General features: G+C 39.4%; 1 protein-coding gene across 1 annotated transcript in view; it reads left to right on the top strand.

Annotated features, from left to right (window-relative positions):
* BTRC (beta-transducin repeat containing E3 ubiquitin protein ligase) overlaps nt 1-16,712 on the top strand; it is a 185,620-nt gene extending 168,908 nt beyond the window's left edge. The window contains exons 7-14 of the mRNA XM_007470457.1: nt 3,138-3,234; nt 3,886-4,023; nt 4,495-4,613; nt 6,437-6,686; nt 7,183-7,301; nt 8,509-8,619; nt 10,263-10,341; nt 16,551-16,712. Coding sequence (XP_007470519.1) covers nt 3,138-3,234; nt 3,886-4,023; nt 4,495-4,613; nt 6,437-6,686; nt 7,183-7,301; nt 8,509-8,619; nt 10,263-10,341; nt 16,551-16,712 — 1,075 coding nt within the window. The remainder of the gene's footprint in view (nt 1-3,137; nt 3,235-3,885; nt 4,024-4,494; nt 4,614-6,436; nt 6,687-7,182; nt 7,302-8,508; nt 8,620-10,262; nt 10,342-16,550) is intronic.
* Nucleotides 16,713-20,592: the final 3,880 nt, after the last annotated feature.

Raw genomic sequence — 20,592 nt, forward strand, 5'->3', positions numbered from 1 at the left:
CTGCTCTTTTGAGTATCCTTCAGAGTTCTGACTGTATTCCTTTGTCTTTGGCCATATTTATCAGCTTGATATAGACCCATGAAATTTCAAATATTTGTTCACCCCATGAAGATCGCCTCCAGTATCCCCTTCACATTCTGTGGCTGCTTATTTTTACATGTTGCCTTTCTTCCTGTGTTAGTTGTCCTTCCCCACTTAAAAAAAAAATTAATCTATGATCACTTTTTCATTTTTTTCTTGCAGGTTGTCTTAACCAAGCCTCCTTTGTCAATAAAGTCTGTTATACTACCTTTCCCCAAATACTGTCTTTGAAAGTTTCTTCCATTTCTTCCAACCAAAAATAAATAAATACAGTTTTCTAAAAAAGCTTTGGGTTTAATTTCCACTCTACTGTTGTATTTTATATCTAGATGAATTTGACAGTCTGCCCCTAGGACATGAACTCGTATTTTCTCTCTTGAATAATACTGAATATTCTCTCTGCTCAGTAATGGTAACTCTTAAAAGTATAATAAAAGACCACTTGGGAAAAGTCCATTTTCTTAATCAGCAGATCACATTTTATGATAACATTCTGAATTTAATATTTAGCATTTATCATGTCCTCACACTCTCAGAAGTACTAGGCATTTCAATAGAAGTGGTCCCTGTTGTCAAAGAGCTTCCATCATAAAAGGTTTTGACTTACAAAATAAATATAGACTGAGAAACCAGTTTTCAACACTTAGCCACCCTTTTTTGTAGGACCTTTGATTCAAAGAAATTCAAATACTTTAGCAAGGTGTGATAAATACAGTGGGGTAGAAAATGAGATCAGAGGTTTGTATGATTTCTTTTTCCTTAGGGTATAGTTTCATTGCATACGAATAAAATCCTGGGGTGCCTGTATACAATTGCCAGAGATTAAAAGGAGCACAGGAATCTCTGAGAAATGGTGGGCATTGAGAGACAATAAAGTAATTAGGGCTTCCCTGGTGGCGCAGTGGTTAAGAATCCGCCTGCCAATGCAGGGGACGTGGGTTCGAGCCCTGGTCCGGGAAGATCCCAATGCTGTGGAGCAGCTAAGCCTGCGAGCCACAACTACTGAGCCAATGTGCCACAACTGCTGAAGCCCACACGCCTAGAGCCTGTGCTCTGCAACTAGAGAAACCACCACAACGAGAAGCCCACACACTGCAACAAAGAGTTAGCTCCCACTCGCTGCAACTAGAGAAAGCTCGCACACAGCAGCAAAGACCCAACGCAGCCAAAAATAAATAAATAAATAAATATTTAAAAAACAAACAAAAAAACCCACCAGAGATATAAAGTAATTAAGAGTGTGGCCTCTGAAGTCAGACTTAGTTTCAAATCCCAGGTCGCCTCACCAGCTGTGTGACCTTGGGCAAGTTGCTTAACCTCCCTGACATTTGATTTCTTCATCTGCCAAATGAATAGAGTGATTCTTACCTCATTAAAGGACGTTGACGTTGAAACTATTAAATTGTAATTATTGACCAGATTTTTTTTTTTTTTTTTTGCTGAGCTGTGCGGTTTGCGTGATCTTAGTTCCCCCACTAGGGGTTGAACTCAGGCCCCCAGCAGTGGAAGTGTCGGGTCCTAACCACTGGGCCGCCAGAGAAATTCCCTATTAACCAGATTAGAACCTCTTCATTCAAAATCTGTTTGCCTGCAATATGTTTATAGAATAATATTGTTCAGAGAAGTGTATCTTGAAGCCCAAATTATTTCATAATCTGTCTTGTTTGCCCTTTTCTTTATGTTGATATATCATGTTTCTTGTTCCTATTAGTCCCTTTTAAAAAAAAACTATTATTTTAGCTTCTCTGTTGCAGATTACCCTTTTTGTATCAACACAGAAGTCAGAGCCAGCTACCTTCCTGATAGGAAGTTTTCTCAACTAATTTTCAAGGTGTATAATAGGAAGAGGGCAGGAGAGAAGTGCTCCTAGAGACACTGAACAATTAATTATTTTGTAATGGAGCTATAGAGGGAGGAGTGGATGACTGGCCCAGAGAAAACATGATTTCTCTGGTGCCAGGATTACACTCAGAGGCATTTCTGCCTATCTCCACTTTGCAAGGCACAGTGCCAATGAGAACAGCAGTTAGTACACCCATAGTGGGGTTTACTAGCTTGCACACCATGTTTGGTGGGTTCTTAACTTCAGGATGAGGAATTAAATTTTTTACCCAGTAGGAAGTGATTGCCATTTACTGATTTTTTTTTGTAGCAAAGATCTAGCTTGGGATATGAGTATTCCAGAGATGTTCTGTCGTAAGGAAGGAGATGCTAACAAATGTTATGAGTATTCCAGAGATGTTCTGTTATAAGGAAGGAGATGCTAACAAATGTTGGTCACTGGAATCAAGGAAAGGCAATAAAATCCATGTATGTATGTACATAGCCAGGAACACACCTGTGAAAGTCAATTTTGTGCCTTAGACTGGACAGCACAGTGCTCTTAGGCACTTCGTTTTTTAATCTGCTTTCATAATTGCTGCTGGACACTCCTGTGGTCCCTTTGTTTTCTGTCGAAATTGCTCCTTTTAAAGCATAGCTACACTGATCACCAGCAGCCTGGGTGCCTGAGCCGCCAACACACCTTACCCCGTATAACTGGAGACTAGAAAAAGTGATCTCTGTGACAGAGCCGTTCCTGCTGCCCACAATGCTAGGCTCCACTGACACTGGCACAGCTTTACTCAGTGAAAAAAAGTCTTTGGGGCATGTGCCTAGTTCAAAGATGGTAGTTATCATCACTAATAAAATTTTCAAAAGATAAAGGCCAATGAATCTGTCTATACAGTGGTCTGATAGTCAATAGATGAATTCTGACTGTGTGCATTCCATTTGTCTATTGACATAATATTCCTGAAGGCCTGACACTCTGATGTTCTGTACTAGAAATCATCATGTTTTACCCAAAAGCAAATCAATGTTGGCAGAGTTCCTTTGAGCCCAGAAAGTTCCTCCTTGACATGGACTCTTGAAATTGAGCTTAACTTCACACCTTTCCAGGCTAGTTATGGAGATTATATGGAATGGTAACTGTGAAAACACTTTGAAGAAATAGGAAGTTCCTTGTAAATGTATAATATTATGATTTTTATTGGGAAATATTTGTTGTTTTTTAGGGGACAGTATTTATTCAAAAACAAACCTCCTGATGGGAATGCTCCTCCCAACTCTTTTTATAGAGCACTTTATCCTAAAATCATACAAGATATTGAGGTAAGAATCTATGTATATTTGGGTATTTGCCAAATACTAGAGAATCATCAACATTCTTCAGTAACAGCATTGTTACAGCAAACCCATTAGGGTTTATTGTGTGGGTTAAAAATCAATTTCTTTACAAGTGAGTAGGATAGGTAAAATATAGTAAATTCCCAGGCAAAAAAAATTTAAAGCTTTTAAAAACTGTTTACTGATAGATAAATAGATGAGAGAATACGATAACAGCAGTGAAACTGCTAAAGTTGCACTTATAAGCCATTATTCAAATATATTCTGAATTGAGCCTCTGTGGAAGTTCACTGGTAGAAATGGCCACCACAAATGAAAGATGAGCACTGAGTAGGTAACCTCATGTGGTTCATAGCTTGCCCTCTGTTGGTGAACAGTCTCTTTCTAGCAGGTTTATTATTTAGTTCAACCAGTTATATACAGGAGAGTTCTAGGAAATAAATCTATAATTACTTTGCACATGGAAAAATGTTTTACAGCGTTAAATAGTGGCTTTTTAAAAAAAAATGCCTTAAGTTTTATATACCCAGTAGAGTAAAGCATTGAGCATTTGTCATTGGTTACCATGAAAGTCAGATAAGAGCTTAGTTCTAGTCCTCTCCTAATTATTGCTTCTTTACCATTCCTTCTTCTCAGACAATAGAATCTAATTGGAGATGTGGAAGACATAGCTTACAGAGAATCCACTGCCGAAGTGAAACAAGCAAAGGAGTTTATTGTTTACAGTATGATGATCAGAAGATAGTAAGCGGCCTTCGAGACAACACAATCAAGGTGAGGTCTCTTCAGTTATGGGAAGGTAGCAGAAGGGGTGAGGATGACCACAGTATAAAGCAATCAAGCATAAACTCTAAGCAGTATTTCCAGAAAGTAAGAGTTTTAGATTGTTTCCAGTCCAAAAGCCAAAATTTCCTTAAAGGAAAAATGCCTGCTTCCCTCCAGAAACACATGCAAATGGATAGGGCTAGGGTTAAATTCCCTTCTTGAAGTGCACTGAATGGGCTATTACTCTTTTGGCCTTCACATAATTATAGGCTACCGCTGTTCCTTAATGAAAAGGATAAAGTCTGCATTAGTACTGAAGCCACATATATATAGGTGCTTAGCTATACGTATAGGAAAGAATGCATTCCACACTACTCCGGGCTTTGATTCTTTTGGGGAATCAAACACATAATAGAGCCAGCAAGTCTCTGCAGCACCCCATTATCACGATGATCAAAAGGATCTTGTTTGCCATCCTAGATCTGGGATAAAAGCACATTGGAATGCAAGCGAATTCTCACAGGCCACACAGGTTCTGTCCTGTGTCTCCAGTATGACGAGAGGGTGATCATAACTGGATCATCGGATTCCACAGTCAGGTAGAAAATTTCAAATGATCTTTTGAACTCTGAAATATCAGATTCACTCTGTTCTGTCTTAGATAGTAATTTTGTATGTATTTGCATGAACACCGTTATGAAACTTCATAACCAAAAAAGAATAAACCACCAGCTCTCCCCATCATTGTGTCAGTCTAAAACTAGAAAACTTGATTTAGGAATGGTTACGGTAAGTTTACATTTTTGTACATTTAAGAAACTACAGGGACTTCCCTTGTGCTCCAGTGGTTAAGACTTTGCAGTGCCAATCCAGGCGGCCCCGGTTCGATCCCTGGTCAGGGAACTAGATCCCACGTGCCGCAACTAAGACCCGGCGCGGCCTAAATAAATAAATAAATATTTAAAAATTAAAAAAAAATTTAATTACAAAAAAAAGAAACTACATATTCTATTTTGATTTGGGGGAATCATCTATTACAGAAACTTGGTAAACCTTGCATTTCTTACAAAAGCTACCTCATGGGGGAATGACATGAATGGAATGAAGCCTTCCTTTCAAGTGGTTATAACTGTAGTACAGGCATGCATATCTCCTTTAAAATGTGTACAGGTGAGCAAAGCTCTCTCTTTGTCAACTCCTCCCCTGCTGTCCCTGCAGTTTTTAATTGCAAGCTTCACTCAGGGAGGGACCTTCAATTTCCAGAGGCGTTAGTGATTTGATGACACAGCCATTATGCTGCTGGAGTCCAGTGTAGCTTGAGTTCTGGGTACTAGCAGCACTACTAGAAACCTCTGTTAAGAATTTTGCCTTGAGCTAAAGGATTTAGCAAACATAATGCATCAAAAGTAACTTTAAAAAAATAGGGAAAAAAGCAGTTAACTGCATTGTTAGCTTCTCTGAAGTTAAATGTTTACCATTCCAAGTTATCCTCTGTGAATAGAAAAGGCCATTCCTGTTTCTTGCCTTTTGACTTAAAGGCACAGCAAATTCTGTTCTTAGAGTTATCAACATTTAACATTTATTGGTGCTTGTGGAGTGCCTCAAGGAAGCTGAAAGATTGTAGAGGCTATAACATCATTTATAGGACAAGGGAAAAAATGATTTTCTAAAAGAGGGTTAAACTGAAAAAAGAAATAAAATGTGTTGTAAAACACAAAGTAAATATACAAAAATAGAGTGATCAAAGTAAAATATACCTTCACAAAAAATTCTCAAGCTATCCAAGGGTCTCACACTCTGCTGTGAAGCCCGTATTGATATTGGGATGGCTGTTCTTGATCCCTACACTCATTTAAAGCACAGAAATGGGGCCCTACATTTAGAGTCTAGATAATTTTAGGCCTTGATCTATGTGGTAAAAAGGTCCAGCATCATCAAACTCACATCCATAGTACTAAGTCAGTCTGTTAGGGAAGCTTCTTGGCCTATGTCAGTCTAGGACCTGAGGGCTGCCTGTGGGACCACCAATGCTGTAGTTATTAATCAGATTCCCAGTTTAAAATGTATCAGATTGAATGTTAGAAGGTTTATGATAATCTTGAAGTCTGTGGCCAATTCTCTGGTGATGGTCGCTGCAACCTCATTCCAGCCCCCTGAAACTAGCCCAGATTTCACATTGACAGCATCCCATCCCCTTCCTCTTCCTACTCTCCCAGTCCAGCCCTCTTTCTACCACTTCCCCATGGTCCATCAGTACACTTTAACTCAGCTCAACTTCAGAGCTGCAGAAGGAAAGTAGGGTGTAACACTAACTATGAGAATAGTGTGGGAAGGGTGGGGAGTGAGGTGGTCCAATACTTGTAATAGATTGTAGCATGAGCTCCTCCTCAATCTCGGATAACCTTAATGTTGTTTGTTCCAGGGTGTGGGATGTAAATACAGGTGAAATGCTAAACACATTGATTCACCATTGTGAAGCAGTTCTGCACTTGCGTTTCAATAATGGCATGATGGTGACCTGTTCCAAAGACCGTTCCATTGCAGTGTGGGATATGGCCTCCCCAACTGACATCACCCTCAGGAGGGTGCTTGTTGGACACCGAGCTGCAGTCAATGTCGTAGACTTTGATGACAAGTACATCGTTTCTGCATCTGGGGATAGGACTATAAAGGTAATAAGCCATTTTTCAGTAAGTCCCCAACTTAGAAAAGGGAAGTTCATGTGGAAATCTGCTCAAGGGCAGTTTCATACTTAACCCTCACTGTAGAATACTTAATATTTAAATCAAATACTAGTTTATGCGTAAAAAGGTAATGAGTGAGATAGGTTGTGTGACAATTTGAATTCGGTTTTTATTCCTATAAATAATGGTGAGTATGAAAAGGGCAGGGGTAAATTTAGGTTCAAGAAAATTTGTCTGCAAGACCAGACTAACCCCATGAGAGTACATCAATTTGAGGATTCTCATGTGATAGCAGCCAGCTACAAATTAGCCGTATATTACTATGAATTAAACTTGTCATTTTTTGGTTTGATTTGGATTGGTTTGAAAAGTTGAATTCCCCCTATTAGTTCAGTCCTATTTTCTGCTTCCCAAAAACTCCAGTTGCCATAGATTTTACTAGTAAAAGCACCAGATCAACTGCCAAATGCTATTTTCATTTCAGGTATGGAACACAAGTACTTGTGAATTTGTAAGGACCTTAAATGGACACAAACGCGGAATTGCCTGTTTGCAGTACAGAGACAGGCTGGTCGTGAGTGGCTCATCTGACAACACTATCAGGTGAGCAGCAGGTGCCCTTGCCCAGAAGGGATCACTATTATCCTGCCATTCACTGTTTGTGCACAGATCAAACAGATCTTCAACTGTGTTATGTTTATAATAAAACATTTTTCAGTTTCTGTAGCTTCTTACAGATCAAAAGTTTGCCCCAAGCAGAGAGGCAACATAGTAAAGCCTTTTGTTGATGTGTTTCCTTCCTGTAATAGTTTTATCACCATATAGACCTATTTAAAAAGTACTGCTTGAAAGAGGAAGTGAGCAAGAGAGATAAAAATGGAGGCTGAAGGCCCTTCTCTTTAAATTCCTCCTGTCTGCAGTTGAAAAGTGCTAATAAATAGCTAAAGGCCTTTTCTCTTTGCCACTGTTCTAAAAAAAGAAAAGAGATTTGTTTCCCTGCTAGAAATTGTGCATTTTGTTTTCTTAGCATTACATAATTAGCCAGGGAGTTACCAGTCTTTGAAATTATGAAGAAATTATGAAGAATCCACAAATTGAAGTACTTTTTGGTATTTATCCTTCATGAGGATGAATGACACTCATATGAATAGAATTTGGAAGATTTATCAACCCTCTCCCCATCCTTCAAAGAAGGACTAAGGAATGAAAAGGCCATTGAAAAAACAACAGATAGATATTATTATATCTAAGGAAATTATCATTCCTAGAAATCCTTTGGATTCGTCAGAAAGCATACATAATTTAAATTAGTATATAAAAGTTTTTGAGAACCTACTTTGCATTTCCATTATACGAGAAAAACTGTCCTGGACAGTGGGGTGACAGCAGAGAGTGTCCTCAGTGACAAAGGTGGACATACTTTGTGAGGGCAGGATGTCACTGATACTGCGTCTCATTCTTATTAATTGTGATTTTAGGAAACATTATTTTTCTTGGCTTGGTCATTTCCTTCATAGGCAACTATGTACATTGAATTCATCTTTTATATTCCTTGGTGACCCTGATTACAGAATTATATGAAGGTTGGTGCTTTGAAAATATATACTGCATATTTGAACTTAAATTGTACATTTTTCTGCTTATACGGCAGAAAAGAAATAGATTACACTGAAAGTAATACATTTGTGTATGAGTGTTGATTGATTTTATTTTTTGGATATTTTAAAAGATGTATGAAGTATGTTATTATAACATTCCAAGCTTAGAAAAGAATACCTGAAAATTCACTTGACTCAATTTTCTCTTTTAGATTATGGGACATAGAATGTGGTGCATGCTTACGAGTGTTAGAAGGCCATGAGGAATTGGTGCGCTGTATTCGATTTGATAACAAGAGGATAGTCAGTGGAGCCTATGATGGGTGAGTTTGCTAACAGCGTTTTTTAAAAATCTGCCTGTTAATCCCTCCTGCCTTACAATGTTAAATATAACCTTTCCTTGTCTCTAAAAGATTATAGATATCACAGAAAAAATCTGATACAGTATTTCTTGTGTCTAATCCATATATTCACCTCTCCTTTGTTTACTCTTTTCTAAAATATGCTTCCCAATCGTTTAATTGTACTTGTTTGCTCATGAATTTCATTAATATTTTGGCTTTTTGGTTATATATTTATCCGTTTTGCCGTATAAAGCAAAGAACTGGGTAAACCCACTATATCAGGATATGAATATAAAATAGTGACTTATTAATAAAGCTGAAATGTTGGAGGGCAATATCTTGAGGGTGGGGTGGTGCTTAGTATGGTACAGTCTTGAATTTTTATCCCTTTTAGTGATTCCTAAAAGTACAGCCCTCTTGTCCTCACTTCTAGCATTTCAGTCACAATGAGTTAAGTAATCTTTACTTTCCTTCAGTCTGATTTCGAATGGTCATAGAGTCCATTCATGTTGTGGATAGATCCCATGTCCAGCAATGCTAATAAGCACATAGTAAATTCTTACAAAAGTGTATTCACTTATGAAGTGCTCTCTATCATTTCTCCTCATCAAGGTGCCTGATTTGGGGAAGTAGAAAGCCACAGTTCAAATATTGGCAGCTTTTTATTTTATTTTATTTTATTTTTATATTTATTTATTTAGTTCCGCCGGGTCTTAGTTGCAGCACGTGGGATCTTTTTAGTTGTGGCATGTGGGATCTAGTTCCCTGACCAGGGATCGAACCCAGGCCCCCTGCCTTGGGAGTACAGAGTCTTAACCACTGGACCACCAAGAAGGTCCCTGGCAGCTTTTGTAAATATCAGAAACTAACTTACAACATTATCTTAGTTTATGAGCTGGCTATACTGATATATTAAGACAACTCAAGCAGCAGCAGAAGTGTTAAGAGACCCACTTCCTCTGCTTTGAGTCAGCCATCACTGTTCTACCCTTGGGAAATTGTTCAGGGTATGATGACATGTTCCAGATAAGTCCAAGGTTGTATTTTCTCATTGCCCTGGTTTTGATCTATACCCACTATTCTTGGGTTTTGTCTGTTATTAATACTTACCTTGAGGAGACATGACCTATACTTGATTTATAGAAGAGCTATACTTTTCTTATTTAAATCAAAATATGAGGATTTGCTTATATCAACTCCAGAGCTCTTAAATGGACCCCAGTCCTCTGATATATGTGACGTGAGAATTGACCAGAAAGAAGATGCCTCAGAGTTATAGGTTTCTAGGTCTAAGTGATCTCTTCTATCATTAGGAGTCCTAATGTATCGATATAAGAACTCCTTTTGGCCCAAAGTATGGTGTAACTTTACCATTCACTCTCTTCAGTTTGGTTAAAGCTAACCTGTTTCTCGTTTTTAGGTTAATCACATACATTTTCCACTTTTAAGAATGAATGCAAGGACTGAGTCTCCAAAACAAAAAAGTTTTTGTATATTCCTGTGAGCTGCACTTATAAACTATCTTTGCCGTACATATTTATTGCCGTGACTTTTTACTGTTCTCCCTGTGTTCCCTTAATTTTGCTTTTAACTAAGATTTTTGTCCCCTTTTTGATCTTTAGAAAAATTAAGGTGTGGGATCTTGTAGCTGCTTTGGACCCCCGTGCTCCTGCAGGAACTCTCTGTCTACGGACCCTTGTGGTAAGAGCCTTATTGTTTAGAGAGGTTTGGGGAGCAGGAAGGGAAAGAAATTAACATTGACATGCTGTGGAATACAGAGCTGGATTTGATAGTTAGAACTTCACAAAGCATACTACTAAGTGGAAAGGCAACCAATACATGACAATAAAATATGTTTATATAGCTGCCTTTCATCCAAAAGTGCTTTAGAGACTGTATATGGAGAAGAATGTGGCAGCTGTTCAACAGCTGCACAGCAACTCTACACAGTTTAGTACAGGAAGTGAATAAGAATTCTCTGTCTGCCAGAAACAGTAGGGGGTACTTAGGGAGAGAGAACATAATTACTCAATTGGAACCTGTCCAGAATCTGAGGACCTGTACACCTGTGCCTGCAAAAAGTGCCAGGGGAGTCTGTGTGAACCCCCTGGTCAGCCCCTGAGTTACGACGCTTCCTATCTAAGGCATGCCGCCTCCAGCAATTTAAATCTCGTCTCTTTTATACTAATATACCCCCTTGCCCAAACATCTTGATATTTGGGCAACGAAGTGACATAGAAGGAAGAATGTCACCTCAAAAGCACCAAGTTCTTTATCGTGGTGTTAGCCAAAGACCCAGATCAGAAAATGGCTTAAGGTTTGAAAGCTGCTTCCATTAGAAAAAGATTAGGTGGGGCACCGGGGAGGACAAATCTTTTGCACAATTCAGGGAAAAGATGAGAGCAAGCATTTGAAGCCCAGTGTTCTGAATCCTGACTCTCAACATTTAGGCAGCCTCTGCTTTGGAGAAGAGGGAGATGCATTTCTTTGTCTTCCTTGTTGGATTTAAAGCTCATTCTTACAGCACCAGACCTGCTTTACCTGCATGTTTCACACATGGTTTTTTAAAGTGTGTACTTTATTTAATTCTTTTGATTTTTGAAGTATAATTTACATACAGCAAAATGTGTCCCTTTTTTAGTGTACTTCTGTGAATTTTGCAATTGTGTAAACACCACAGTCAAGATATAGAACATTTCCATCACCCCAAAAATGATACCCCTTCATATTAATCCCCTCTCCTCAACCCCTAGCAACTGTCCCTATAGTTTTGCTATGAGTGTCATATAAATTAAATCATATTTATGTAGCTTTTTGCATTTGGCTTTTTTCACTTCTTTTGAGATTCATCCACATTGTTGCATGTGTTAATACTTTGTTCCTTTTTATTGCTGAGTGGTATTCCATTGTATGGTTGAACTAATTTCTTTATTCATTCACCAGTTTAAGGACATGTGGAATGTTTTCAGTCTTTGGTGATACTGAAAACATTCCCATACAGGCTTTTGTGTGTACATTTTTTTCTTTCATTTCTCTTGGGTAAATACCTAGGAGTATGATTTCTGAATATGTATTTAAATTTAAAAGAAACTACCAAGCTGTTTCCCAAAGTAGCATTTTGGGAGTTTGCAAATGCAAACCATTTTACATTTCCACTAAACAATGTGTGAATGTCCAATTTTTCCACATCCTTGACAGGACTTGGTGTTGTCAGTTTTTAAAAACATTACAGCCATTTGAGTAGGTGTGTAGTGGTTGTAGTTTTAATTTACATTTCTGTGATAGCTAATGGTATAGAACATCTTTTCATGTGCTTCTTTTGAAGTGTCTTCACATCTCATCATTTATTTATTGAGTTGTCTTACTAAGTTTTTAAAAACATTTATTGTGATATAATAGACATACAATAACATGAGCATATTTAAGTATACAACTTGATAAATTTTGACATATGTACAAAACAGTGAAAACATCACTTCAGCCAAATAACGAACATATCCTCATGCCCCCTATTACATAGTAATCCCTCCTTCCCATCCCACCCCACTTTTCCTTACTCCTATCCCCAGGCAGCCACTGATCTGCTTTCTGTCAGTATTGATTAGTTTACATTTTCTAGTGTTTTATAAATGTAATCATAACAGTATGTACTCTTTTTTGCCTGTTTCATTTCACAAAGCATAATTATTTTGAGATTCACCCATGTTGTTCATATAGAGCAATTTTCCTTTTTGAAAATTGCTGAGGAGTATCCCATTGTATGGTTATACCAAAATTTATTTATCCATTTGCCAATTGATGAAAATTTAGGTTATTTCCAGTTTGGGCCTATTACAAATAAAATTTCTATAAACATTTATGTACAAGTCTTTGTATGAACATATATTTTCATTTCTCTGGGATAAATCCTAGAAACAGAATGGCTAGATCACATGGTAAGTATATTATTAATATTTTTAGAAACTGCCAAACTGTTTTCCAAAGCAGTTGTACGGTTTAACATGGTAGTACAACTGTGCATGAGAGTTCCAGTTACTCCATCCTCACCAATACTTAGTACAGTCTTTTTTGAATCCTTCTAATAAGTGTGTCATTGTACTGCATTGTGATCTTAATTTTATATCCCTAATGTTAATAATGTTGAGCATCTTTTTTTTTTTTAAAGGGGGACTTTTAAAAAAAATTTATTTATGTTTAGCTGCATTGGGTTTTCATTGCTGCACATAGGCTTTCTCTGGTTGCAGCAAGTGGGGGCTGCTCTTCGTTGCCATGTGCAGGCTTCTCATTGAGGTGGCTTCTCCGTGGAGGGCACGGGCTCTAGGCGCGCGGGCTTCAGTAGTTGTGGCACACAGGCCCAGTAGTTGTGGCTCGCGGGCTCTAGAGCACAGGCTCAGTAGTTGCGGTACATGGGCTTAGTTGGTACACAGGCTTAATTGATCCACGCCATGTGGGATCTTTCCAGACCAGGGATTGAACCTGTGTCCCCTGCATTGGCAGGCAGATTCTTAACCACTGCGCCACCAGGGAAGCCCCAGTGTTGAGCATCTTTTCATAAGTTTATATGCCATCCATATATCTACTTTGTTGAAGTGTTTGAATGTTTTACCCATTTTAAAAATTGAGTGGCTTTCTGATTATTGAGTTTTAAGATTCTTTTGCATATTCAGCATACAAATCCTTTATTAGGTATGTGATTTGCAAATATTTTTTTTCCAGTCCATGGTTTGTTTTTTTATTCCCTTTAAAGTATCTTTTGAAAAGCAGAAATTAATTTTGATTAAGTCCAGTATGTCAATTTTTCTGTTTGGGATTATGTTATTAGCTATTATATCTTTAAAAAAAAATTTATTTGCCTAATCCAAAGTCACAAAGATTTTCCCCTCTATTTTCTTCGAGAAGTTTTATACTTTCAGGTTTTACATTTTAGTCAGTGATTCATTTTGAGTTAGTTTTTGCAGATGGTACAAGGTATGGATCAAAGTTCATATGGATATCCGATTGTTCCACCTCCATTTACTCAGAAGACTATCCTCTTTCGTCTTCGTCTTCTTTTTTTTTTTTTTTTTTTTTTTTTTTTTTTTTTTTTTTTTTTTTTTTTTTTTATACTTTTATGTTTTATTTATTGCTGTAGACAACTGCCTGACATAGAGAAGATACCATTAATGGCTTTGGAGATTTGTTTCCCCTTTTTCTTCTTAATAGCAGCTTTGTCAAAAACAAATTGACCATATATGTGTGGGTCTACTTACGGACCTACTCAGTTCCATTGCTCTTTTTGTCTGTCTTGATGCCAATATTATACTATCTTGGTTACTGCAGCTTTTTAATAACCCTTGAAGTCAAGTAGCGTTAAGTCATTCAACTGTGTTCTTTTTCAAAGAATTTTGGATTCTTTGAATTTTCATGTGAATTTTAGAATCTGTTTGCCAATTTCAACAACAAAAAGTCTGCTGAGGGCTTCCCTGGTGGCGCAGTGGTTGAGAGTCCGCCTGCCGATGCAGGGGACATGGGTTCATGCCCTGGTCTGGGAAGATCCCACGTGCCGCGGAGCGGCTGGGCCCGTGGGCCATGGGCGCTGAGCTTGCGCGTCCGGCGACGGGAGAGGCCACGACAGTGAGAGGCCCACATATCACACAAAAAAAAAAAAAGTCTGCTGAGATTTTCATTGGCATCATGTTGAATCTAGATCGATTTGGCAAGAACTGACTTCTTAACAATATTAAATTTTCTTCTAAATAAAGACCATTTATTTAGGTCTTTTAAAATTTCTCAGCAATGTTTTATAGCTTTCAATGTAAAGGTCTTATACATCTTTTGTCATATTTATCCTTAAGTATTTGTTATTTTTAATGCTATTATAAATGGTATTTAAAATTTTTGATTTCTGGATTGTTTACTGCAAGTATGTACAAATACACTTCTTTTCCAATCTGTGTACCTTCCATTTTTCTTTTTTTGTTTTATTGTACTGACCATCAGTACAGTGCTCAAAAGAATTGGTAAGAGTGGATGTCCTTATCTTTGGGAAAAGGCATTTGGTCTTTTACCATTTTATATATACTTTTATATAGATATATGTTAGCTATAGGTTTTTCATAGATACATTATCAGGAGATTAGGAGGTTCCTTTCAGTTCCCAGATTGCTGAGAGCTTTTATTAGGAATGGATGTTGGTTTTGGGGGGGTTTTTTTTGCGGTATGCGGGCCTCTCACTGTTGTGGCCTCTCGCGTTGCGGAGAACAGGCTCCGGACATGCAGGCTCAGCGGCCATGGCTCACGGGCCCAGCCGCTCCGCAGCATGTGGGATCTTCCCGGACCGGGGCACGGACCCGTGTCCCCTGCATCGGCTGGCAGACTCTCAACCACTGTGCCACCAGGGAAGCCCTGGATGTTGGTTTTTGTTAAATGCTTTTATCTGCATCCATTGAGGTGACCATATGGTTTTCACCTTTATTCTGTTAATTGCTGTATTACATTGATATTTGATATTAAACTTTGCATCACTACAGATCCCATGGACATTAAAAGGATTCTAATAAAGGAATACTGTGAACAACTCTGTGCCCCCAGAATTGATAACCCAGATGAAATGGACCAATCCCTTGAAAGATACAATCTTCTACAACTTAGGAAGAAATAGACATTCTGAACAGACCTATACCTATTAAAGAAATTTAATAAATAATTAATAACCTTCCAAAACAGAAAGCACCAAGCCCAGATGGGTTCACTGGTGAATTCTATTAAATGTTGAAGGAAGAAATTATACCAATTCTCTATAATTTCCTCCAGAAGGTAGAAGCAGAGTGAATACTTGCTACCTAATTCTGTGAGGCCGGCATTACCCTAATACTGAAACCAAACAAAGATATAACAAGAAAAGAAAACTACAGACCAGTATGTCTTATGAACACAGATGCTCATCTATCTAATGAGCTAATTTACATCTTGTAAAGAATATAAAATAGTGCAGCCTCTATGGAAAACAGTATGGTGGCTCCTCAGAATATTAATGATAGAATTACTGTGTGATCCAGCACTCCCACTTCTGGGTATATATCCAAAAAAATTAAAAGCAGGATCTCAAAGAGATCTTTGCATACTCATGTTCATAGCAGTATTATTCATAATAGCCAAGAGGTTGCAACAACCCAAGTATCCATTGATAGATGAATGTATACACAAAATGTGGTGTGTTGGTGTGAATATATATATATACACACACACACACACAGAGAGAGAGAGAGAGAGAGAGAGAATGGAATAGAATAGAATATTATTCAGCCTTAGAAAGGAAATACTGTCACATGCTACAACATGGATGAAACTTGAGGACATTATTCTAAGTGAAACAGGCTTATACCTGCTTATGAGAGCCAATTGTTAGACGTTCATGAATTTTGCAAGCTGGTTGAACTCAGATGGGTAGCTTGAAATTAGCCAGGATAGAAATTTTTAGACCATAAAATCTGCAAATGCTTTTACAAATTGGGGAGAGTTAATTGATAACTATATACCAGCACACTAGTTATTAGTGCTCATCGGTCCTTGGCCTCTGATTGTAAAAGAATCCTAGAAATACAGAGAAGAGGATAAACCCAGGGAGGTACTGAGGAATGTTCTCATTTAGCCTAAGTCTAGGAGAGTTAGTAATGAGAAACTAGTGTACTATTTGACATGTATCAGCTCTAGTAAATATTACTTTGATTGTATACGAAATCAACTACCCAATATTTGACTTTTGCATCCTGCCTTTAATCCAAGTTAAGGTTTTTCTCTGTATTCTTGAAACAGCTAAATGGTAGAGAAAACTATCAGCATAGCCTTTCCATAGATTCCTTTTGACAAGTTGCTGAATTTGTGTCCTTTTGATTTTGAGTAGTTCAAAAGTTTTGTTTCTGCTTCTTTAGGAGCATTCTGGAAGAGTTTTCCGACTCCAGTTTGATGAATTCCAGATTGTCAGTAGTTCACATGATGACACAATCCTCATCTGGGACTTCCTAAATGATCCAGCTGCCCAAGCTGAACCCCCCCGCTCCCCTTCTCGAACATACACCTATATCTCCAGATAAATAATCATACACTGACCTCAGACTTGCCCAGGTATGAAAAAGAATTATGTACATAGCACTGTGGGTAGGAAATGGAACATTGGCTGTAAGGTATTGTGAGTTCATGGAGCCTTCTCATGCCCTTTATATCTCCAAGTCCTGTAAAGCAGAAGCTGACACCATGAGACAGGGCTGGGGGCTGCACACTGGACACTGCCTTTGGTTGAGGTAGCCAGCCTCAGTTCTTAGATGATTCTTGAACTAGATCTAGATGATCCTTGTGTAGTAGAACTAATATTCCTGCCTCAGTAATCTAGTAGGATTTTTAAGAAAATAAAATGAGATTTGAATCAGTTTCAAAACTAAGAGTATTGACCCCAAAGCCTATGGCTTTGTAATTCCCAGATTAAACTAGCACCTATAATGGAGACCCTTTAACCCAAGTAGATGATCTAATGTGTGAAAGGAAAAATCTCTTGGTGAAATATCGGGCTGCCTTCTCACAGCTCTGCCTTGTCAGTATCATTTGATTGTAAAAGGTAGCTTTTCTTTTATCCTTACCCGCATTCCCTACTGCCTCCAAAAAAGAAAAGAACTATTTTTGGACCTTGGAAGAAGCTCTGGAGTTGGTGAGAACTCCATGTAATCTCCCACTCAAATCTCCGTCCTGTCTCTGGGGCCGGAAAAGATCCTAACATTCATCTTAAGCTATAGCCGTGGTATATTTAGGTCATACTTGGTACCCTAACCAGTTCAAATATAGGTAGTCACTGGTTTGGGAAAACTGTACTAGCTACTGGGGAGGATTGCCATTATTGTGATTTCTTGTTTCCCATACTTGCCTCCATTCTTGTGCCAGAAGTACACATGTAGTACACTTTTCTGCACATCTTTCTATAGTGGTTCTTCTGACCAGGGTGTTTCATGCCCTGCTAGGCTCGCTTCAGTGCTCACTTCTCTCACAGAGGACGCACTGCTTCCTCAACCAAGGCACACAGACAGGCCTAGGTGAGAATCCTAGCTGCATGCCCTTGGGCAAATAACTTCCCAGAGCCTTAGTTTCCTTATTAGTAAAATGAGGGTTGCAATACCTACCACACAGAGCTGTTGTGAGGATCCCCTTGAAATGTTATATGTAAAATTCATAGTGCTTAGCACAGTGTCTAGCACATAACAGGCCCTCACTAAAAAGTAGCCATTAATTAGTATTAATATTGTAGTCGTCATGTACCTATCCCCTCCTCTTGCCAAAATTTTCTCCTCCTTAGATATTTAATCTAATATTTAATATTCTTCCTGGCTCTCTGATTATTTAATATTCTTCCTGGCTCTCTGATTATTTATGTCTCCTTCTTTCTCTCACCCCTAAAACATAGACATCCACTAAGAGTCTGTCTCGGGCTTTTCTTCCTTATCTGAGTTCCCTGCTTTGGCTGCCTTATCTCTTCCCGAGGCTTCAGCTCTCATCTCTAATTTGTATCTGTAGTCCCAACCTCTGCCTAATCTCCAGGCCACATTTTCAGACGCCACCTACACACCTGTCCTTGAAGGTACTAGGAGCACTTCTAGAGCACACAGCTAACAATCAGGCTCTCCCCTCATCTACACTGCCAGTCCCCTCCAGCCAAGCAACCAGATAGCCTCACCTCACTCCCCCACTTTTGTTAGTGGCACATTGCGTTCATGGCTACTAAGGGCTGGAGCCTCAGAGCTGTCCTCGCCCACTCTACCATTATGGGGAGCAGCTGAAAGCTTGATGCTACACCCACCATAGTCATTCTTAATCTCTAGATATCAGAGTCACTCTGCATGAGCACTACAGCCCTGACCATGTCAGTGAGCCCTGCCGAGTCCCCAGACAGGCCATGTAGCCTTTGACAGAAGCTCCTGCGTGGCATGGACCGAAAGCGGGCATTAGGAAGGACCTCTGAGCCTTTCCCCCAATTGACAGCTAGTTTAATATTCTTTTCCTTTTAGAGAAAGTGAGAAATATAGGAAAAGGGATTAATGACTATGTGCTCTGTTTTTGCACAGGACTCATTAAAGTTGCGGTATTTAACGTATCTGCCAATACCAGGATGAGCGACAACAGTAACAATCAAACTACCACCCACTTTCCCCGGACTAGCTGAGGAGCAGGGCTTTAAGACTCCTGTTGGGACACAGCTGGTCTGCAGTCGACCCAGGATGGTTTACTCAGCACAGCTGACTGCTTCCGTGCTGCTATCAGAAGATGTCTTCTATCTTTTGTGAATGATTGGAACTTTTAAACCCCACCTCCCTTCCTTCTTTCCTCCTGCACCTGTTTTTTCCTCATTTGGTTCCAGACAGAGACGACATAAATATATTTAGTGTTTTGCCAGAATCTCTCTTGCTTTGCCGTTAAGCAGAAGAACTAGTTTCCTATGGAGCCTGCTGGGAGAGAGCCGCTTCTAGGGGACGGGGGTACAACTTCAAGCCAGACGGCACCCAGTGTAAACTGCAAGAATACCCAGCACCTGGCAAGATCTGCCCAGCCCCACTGTGCTTAGGAGGAAACAGCTGTCTGGGTAGCCTCTGGGGCAAGAAAGAAAGAAAACAAGAATGTACACCCTGGAAGATCTGGGCCTCTTTCCTTCCATCTCTTTCTCTGTTTCTGTCCCTCTTGCCCCTTCTCCCACTCCCCTTCAACATGTTTATCTGCTCCACCTGAGAAGAAAGAGTATGAAGAAAGTATCCTCAGTTATCATGAGGCAAATGAGAAAATGCAATACTTAGAAGAGTTAAGTACTCTTCAGTCAAAATTTCAAACCCAGGCTTTTGCTGCAAGTGACCCTCTGTGGCGACGATGGATTCTCAGACATGGTACTCTCATCGTATTTGCACCTCTTCTCTCTTCTCCTTGTAACACCCACCCACGCCCCCAAAACAAAAGGGGGGGAGGGCCAGAAATTTCCTGGGCTCCTTCAATGGCCACATCTTTTCTGGACTCAGCAGTCTCCTCGATTCCATGTAGTGTGGAAAGGAGTTGCTGATTGCATTTCCTGTCATTAACAATTAGATGTGTTGTAAAAAGCGTTGTACTTCATCTTAAATCACTGCTAAGGCTCAGCCTACAGAAGGGGTTGAAATGGCCAGAGCCATTCTGCATAATGGTTCGCATCTCTGATTTCCTCATCAGGGCCTACAAGTACCCAGGCGCGCCTGTATCTTTGCCGAGACCATGATCAGACTAGCTTACCAGGTGGTCAAGACTAAAAGGTGATGTCTTTTTCATTTAAGCCAGTAAATATTGTCTCTCAAAAATCAAGCTAATCATCTCAACCTTGCTCTGCAGAACCTTCCTTCTGCTTTTCCAAACCTGGTATTTATAAAAGGCAAAACTGCCAGAGAGAGAATCAGGGTGAAGTTTGGCACACAGGGTTTATTAATGGCACAGAAACTGCCTTCTCTTTCCTTTTCTTCCTTCTCTTGGCCTTATTTTACTCTCCACTCTCCCTAATAAAATTCCTCTGGCAGTTGGTGAGCAACATAAATAAATGGACTTCAGCAAGGGCCAAGGCTTACTGTGGCCACTTCAAAATCAGCTATAGAGGCTTCAGGTGCAGGGCACGTGTGCCCCCCAAGCTGGGGGCACAGGGAGTACTATCAGTATGTTCCCGGCTTGTTTCCCTGGGCAGGAATGGGCCTTCACCAGCCATATTGTGTGGCACAGACACACCCATCAATGGGCACAGGGCAGTCTCCAAGTCTTCCCTTGGAAGCTGAGCAGACAGGCCCATTGTTTCCGTTATATCAAAGCAGTTGAGTAAAAGAAAGGCCCCTTTTAACCAGCTGCTGTAAAAACTTCAGAATGGGATCCTGTTGCAGGCGACCTCAAAGCCAGGCCACCTTTAGTTGGGGGCGGGGCGGGGGGGGGGGC

Source organism: Lipotes vexillifer, unplaced genomic scaffold, assembly GCF_000442215.2.
Source record: "Lipotes vexillifer unplaced genomic scaffold, Lipotes_vexillifer_v1.1 scaffold916, whole genome shotgun sequence".
NCBI lineage: Eukaryota > Metazoa > Chordata > Mammalia > Artiodactyla > Lipotidae > Lipotes > Lipotes vexillifer.